Source organism: Alexandromys fortis, unplaced genomic scaffold, assembly GCF_014885135.2.
Source record: "Alexandromys fortis isolate MF-2015 unplaced genomic scaffold, M_Fortis_MF-2015_v1.1 scaffold_137, whole genome shotgun sequence".
Lineage (NCBI taxonomy): Eukaryota > Metazoa > Chordata > Mammalia > Rodentia > Cricetidae > Alexandromys > Alexandromys fortis.
In genome coordinates this window covers 1,197,695-1,203,929 of record NW_026068009.1, presented here as the reverse complement: position 1 = coordinate 1,203,929, position 6,235 = coordinate 1,197,695, and the positions used below count along the sequence as shown (strand labels likewise).

The 6,235-nt window shown below is 37.9% G+C and overlaps 1 protein-coding gene across 1 annotated transcript in view; it reads left to right on the top strand.

The window, feature by feature from the left end:
* The window catches only part of Galntl6 (polypeptide N-acetylgalactosaminyltransferase like 6), a 1,029,419-nt gene that overhangs the window by 407,317 nt on the left and 615,867 nt on the right, over window positions 1–6,235 (top strand). The window contains exon 3 of the mRNA XM_050161819.1: window positions 2,618–2,756. Within this exon, the coding sequence (XP_050017776.1) occupies window positions 2,618–2,756 (139 nt within the window). The remainder of the gene's footprint in view (window positions 1–2,617; window positions 2,757–6,235) is intronic.

Genomic DNA, 6,235 nt, shown 5'->3' with positions numbered 1-6,235 from the left:
TAAGAAGGGAAAACACACAAGCACAGGGGTTTGTGGACAGACTAGGCAGCACAGTGAAAACTTTCTACTTTATAATAATAATAGAAAAAATATCACTCAAACACTTTATCATATTGGTACTCAACACATCCCAGGTGTCCATAATACATACATACATACATACATACATACATACATACATACATACATATATAACTATATATATATATATATGGACAACTGGAAGTATATGTATATAAAGAGCTTTCTACTAAAATTAGAAAGAGCAAAAGCACCGCTCAGTGAGCTAGATTCTGCACCCAAAACATGTTCCCAGACCTGAGTTACCTTAAAGATTGTTATACTTTTCTTTAATTCCAATATCCTATTTTTTAACTTTTCTCTTATATTTTAATCTCAAAATAGTAACTCTGATAACACCATTTAATCCTCAAACCCTTTCTGAGATGAAGTGGTCGATATTTGCTTTCAAGAAAATAAATGACTTTATTTCTTTTAGGAAATAGATACCAAATTCTCAGCACCTCTTCTTTTGCTTACTCCCCAAATAATACGGACTGGTACCTACTCTGTCAGAATCACCTTGTAGAAGTTGGTGGCATTATGTTGAACATTTTTTTTGCTTTTACATAGTGTATATATCCACTGAAAGACAGTCATGAAGTAGTAAAACATTAATTCACCATAAATATATGTTAAAGAAAGCAGATGTTTCTAAAGATTTTCACAATCTTTCAATCCCAGCAATTATAAGACAGAGACAGGAGGATAACCACAAGGTTTGAGTTTGCCTGGTCTACATAGGAAATTCCAGATTTATATGGCAAGACTGTCTTTTAAAAAGGAATGAGGAATAAGAAGGGGTGGTGTGCATATGAAAGAGAGGCATAGAGAGCAGAGGTTGAGGAAGAAAGGCAAGAATTAGGAAGGGGTAAAGAAAAAGAAGGGGGAACAGCAGGAAGGAGGGAAAGAAGGGTCAATGAAGAAGTAGGAGGTGAAAAAGAAAAGAAATGAAGAGAAAAGTGGGAACAAAGAGTCTGCATATGGTATTTGAGATTCTTGTCTATGTTGGAGTGATAATAAAAGTTCTCTACATATAAATAAAGTATGATGGCACCAAGATTCAAGGATGTTTTCTAGCTCTATCCATTTGCCTGCAAAATTCAAGATGTCGTTATTTTTTCTCCTGTGTAGTACTCCATTGTGTAAATGTACCACACTTTCCTTATCCATTCTTCAGTAGAAGCACACGTAGGTTGTTTCCAGGTTCTGGTTGTACTCACTCATAAGTGGTTTTTAAACATAAAGCAAAGAAAACCAGTCCACAAGTGGCAATCCCAAAGAACCTAGACAACAATGAGGACCCTAAAAGAGACATACATGGATCTAATCTACGTGGGAAGTAGAAAAAGACAATATCTCCTGAGTAAATTGGGAGCATGGGGACCATAGGAGATGGGTGAAAGGGAGGAGAGAGGCAGGGAGAGGAACAGAGAAAAATGTAGATAGAGCTCAATAAGAATGATTAAAAAATATTCAGATTCAAGTATGTTTGAGTTTTCCAGTTTCACATCCTCCCTGATTCTAATATTAACCTCGTGCTACTTGCTCAGAAGGAAGAGTATGAATAACTTAAAGTGTCATAGAATCCTTCTTCTGACCTAAGTCTCTTTTATTCTCAATATTCAATGTTAACAGATCTCTGTCTTGTAAAATAGATTTATTAAATATTTGCTCAGCACTGCATTTCAATTTTGGGTTTTCACAATTCAATTATCCCAGTTTCTTCTTATGTAAAATGCCTCCGGTCCTACCTCTTTAAAAATGGCTCACATCCTCTTCTATTGAGGAAACTTGAGCTACAATCTGCTTTCCCTAATTAGCCTACACTAGCTTCTTTAGTCCATCGAATTTTGCTTGTTTGTTTTTAGTGTATTTAACTGTACACATGCCAGGTTTTGTTCTTGAAGCAGCCATTTAATAAATCTGCCCTTACCTTCCTAATCATAGCATACTCCCAGCTTTTGCAGGTCTGTCACAATACTATGTACATTTTCAGTTTCCATACCCAGTGGTGCAAATAGCACACAATCAATAGACATCCAAAATTGATCGTAAAGACAGTTCTATTAATGTCATTTTAGCCAGGAGACAAATACCAATACATTTTGCAAATACATATGTTTGTGATTCACATCTACGTATGGTGTTTGCTTGCAAGTAAGTTCAAGCTTGCCTGCAGAGGCATATGCATGTGCTGTATTGAGGTTTGGGGTAAGTTCTGCTAGAAAACTTGCATTGGTGTGTAAGGCAAAGCAGCAACATGTGATGGCTACCCCCAGCATCTTCATGTACATACCTGCATATGTGAACCTGCCAGTGTTCTTTCAGACCAAAGTATTGGTCTTTTTGGGTGTTAATTTGTTTGCTTAATATAATAGCTTTCAGTTAAAGAATTTTCTGAATATGCCATTTTTCAATATTTCTTCAAGGCTAAAAAATATGCCAGTGTGTATACATTGCACAATTTTATTATACATCATTTATTTATGAATATCTGTTCTAGAATATGAAATAGGTTTTTATCAGATGAAAACCTTTTCTTTTTCCTTTGTAGGGAAAGGTGAGCATGGAAAACCATACCCCCTTACTGAAGAATACCAGGATGACTCAGCTTACAGGGAAAATGGCTTCAATATTTTTGTCAGCAACAAAATTGCTTTAGAGAGGTCTCTGCCAGATATCCGTCATGCTAAGTAAGTGTGAACACGTCAAGTGTGTTTGTTACTTTGGTTATTTTGTGTTATTATTGTTTTTAACTTTTATTGATTCTTTACGCATTTCACATCATGGATTCTGATCCCACTTATCTCTATCCCCTGGCATCCACCCCCTGCCCTGGCAAACTTCCCCCACAAAGCAAAACCAAATTTAAAAGAAAAACTGAAAACCAAATAAAGCAAAGAAATGAAAAAGAAAGAAAGAAAGAGAAAGAAGGAAGAGGAGGAGAGGAGGAGGAAAGAAGAAGAAGAAGAAGAAGAAGAAGAAGAAGAAGAAGAAGAAGAAGAAGAGGAAGAGGAAGAGGAAGAGGAAGAGGAAGAGGAAGAGGAAGAGGAAGAGGAAGAGGAAGAAGAAGAAGAAGAAGAAGAAGAAGAAGAAGAAGAAGAAGAAGAAGAAGAAGAAGAAGAAGAAGAAGAAGAAGAAGAAGCAGCAGCAGCAGCAGCAGCAGCAGCAGCAGCAGCAGCAGCAGCAGCTTTTCAGGAAGCTGTAGTGGTTTCCATTGAGACACAGAATTTACCCTTTAGTCTGTTTGTGTTTGCTTTCAAGTGTTCATTGTCATAAATCATTGGTCTGGCTGGAGGCCTCTGGCTTCTGCTACACCACCGATAACAGGGTTTCACTGGGGCTCCTGTTGAATATCCTCTTGCCGTCTGTCTGTGTCATGGAGATCCTGTTGTTTTGAGTCTGTAGGTTTGTCGCCTTCACATGCTCCAACATCATAGATTCAGTGGATGTTAGGGTGGGCCAACTGGTTCTAGGCCTGCATGATAGCTGGATTGGTCAGCTCATTAGAGTTCCCTTCTCATCTCTATGTGGGTGAGCTATCTAGCACTGCCTTGCCGAGCTCACTTACTGTAGCCTGCAACAAGGATCAGGACCTCAGATTTCCCACCACCACCCAATCACCACACATTCATGTCACCAGGGCCAGTTCTACTGTTTTGCCCTATGTAGCACCCTCTCTCTGTATTGCTGTATTGGCTATGGGGAATCAGCGGGGTTAGCTCTCCTGCTCTCAAGACCTCTGGCTGGCTCACCTGCGTCCTCGACAACAGGATCAGCTCTAGTGTGCTGCCTAGACGGGAAGCAGAGGCTGCTTTCTCACTTGGTGTCATTATTTTTAATGCATATTATTATGGTATATGTAACTGAAGTATTGCACTAGCCATTTGAATTAAACATTACATGTAATTTTGTAATGTTACACGTGTTTATTTAAAATTAAATAATTTTGAAATTCGAAAAGAATGCCAACATTCTTGCTACATTTTTTTTTTATTTTTTATTAAAAATTTCCACCTCCTTCCATTTCCCTCCCACTCCCCCCACTTTCCCTCCCCCTCCCTCTCCAGTCCAAAGAGCAGTCAGGGTTCCCTGCCCTGTGGGAAGACCAAGGTCCTCCCCCCTCTATCCAGGTCTAGGAAAGTGAGCATCCAGACTAGGCTCCCACAAAGCCAGTACATGCCGTAGAATCAAAACCCAGTGCCATTGTCCTTGGCTTCTCAGTCAGCCCTCATTGTCAGCCTTGTTACAATTTTTAAAAAGGCAAAAAAAAAAAATACCCCCCCCCCAAAAAAAAACAAGAAAACACGGAAGGAGCAGAAGGTTTTATCTTGACACTTTGGCTGAGTTCTGAGGTGATGAACAGCAGAGAGGGAACCACAGCAGGACCAGCCTGCAGCTGTGAGTCATCACGGTACTCTCAGTAATGGGCTCGTACACATCTGGACAGCAGTCACTTACCCTTAGTGAACTCCCAAGCAGAGATGGGGCAGGAAATTGAACCAGGATATAAAACACAAGGCCCACCTCCAGTGACCCATTTCCCTTACCAAATCACTACTTCCTAAAGATGTACAACCTCCCAAAACGGTGCTGCCTCTGGAGACCAGATCTTTGAATGCATGCTTGTGGCCAACATTTTGAATCTAAACCATAATGCGGACTCTGAAAATTATTGCAATTTCATTGCCTATATTATCTTTATTTAAAACAAAATGTTTTTAGATGTCTATACTTTTTATCTTTGATATTATGGATTGATGATAAATATTTTTCTCTGGTTGACATTTTACCAGAACTGTATTTGGACATGAACCTTTAATGGACTGCTTTCTTAAGATAGTATTTCTTTGGGTCCTTGACCTAATATTCCTATAAGGAGTAATTAGAATGAGCGATTACATGGTAGTAGTTCCTTTTTCAATTCCCTGTCACTTTATGAACTGCTTGTGGTTTGGCAACTGACAGAGAGTTCTACTGTGTATATTAATCCACTAATGATGCTGCCTGGAATCTTCTGGAACCACCTCTCTATAGTGACCTCAAGATTACCTTTAAATTGCTAATTATGAGGGCGGAGTGGAATCTTTTGTGGTTTTCTGAAAGCTTATACAAAGCCAAAAATCTGATGACATGCTACGTGAACAGGATTTTCCACTTCACTGGAGCCTCCCATCCCAGTCTCCTTTAAGAAACATTAGTATGAGAGAGAATAGGGGAGCAAGGGAGAGAGGGTGGAGGAAGGGAGAGAATCAAATGTGCAGAAACCAAGAAAAATAATGATTAGAGCTATAAATTAAATACGAATTTTAAATATGTAAAACTGTGTTATATAAGGATAATTGACCATTAAGAGGGAAAACATTTTATTCTTTAGGGGGCTATTATTTTATTTCCATCACTACTTCATCCATTTATTTGACAAATACAATAATTACTGGGTTTCTTTTCAGAATCTGTTTTAAATTACATTTTCTAATATCCTTAAGTAGAGGATTAATGTGAAGAGCAAATAAATTTTTCTCAAGCTGAAAACTCTCTATATTGTTCTCAGCCTTTTATTCAGACTAATTATTCTCAGATTATTTACAATTATCTGTAGCAGTTCCCACTGCCCAAAACATTTCTTGTTTTGAGAAATTCCAACGTCTAATTGTGTTCCGTTAAAGACGATTAGGCTGCATTGTTGACATAGTAAATATTCTCAGACAATAATTTCCTTTTATTTCCCTTCTCCCCCAATGTTTCCAACCTATTAAGGTGCATTCCAGTGGAAAGCGCTACAGTTAGCAGCCCAGAAGCTGCGGAGGAAAAAGACTGCTCTTTTAAGAGTTTATTTTTAGTGTAATCACAACATTTAAAAAAACATATCCTTACACAATCGCAAGAAGTAAAAACAAAACTAATTTGAAATTTGTATTATATCCACAGAGGTTGGATTTGTAAGAAAATACTATTCTAAATGTTAAGAAAGCAAATAGTGGCTACTCTTACCACACTCATACTGTGTTATTGAGGCTGGATTCCATAAAAGGTCAAATGCTGTTGAGTAAAATTATATCAAACAAAATAATAAAAAATAAATAAACTCTAGGAGGAGAGGGAGTGGGAGGAGGGAAAGGAGTGGGAATTTGCATTGGAAATTTTTAAGTAATAAAATAAAATATTTAAC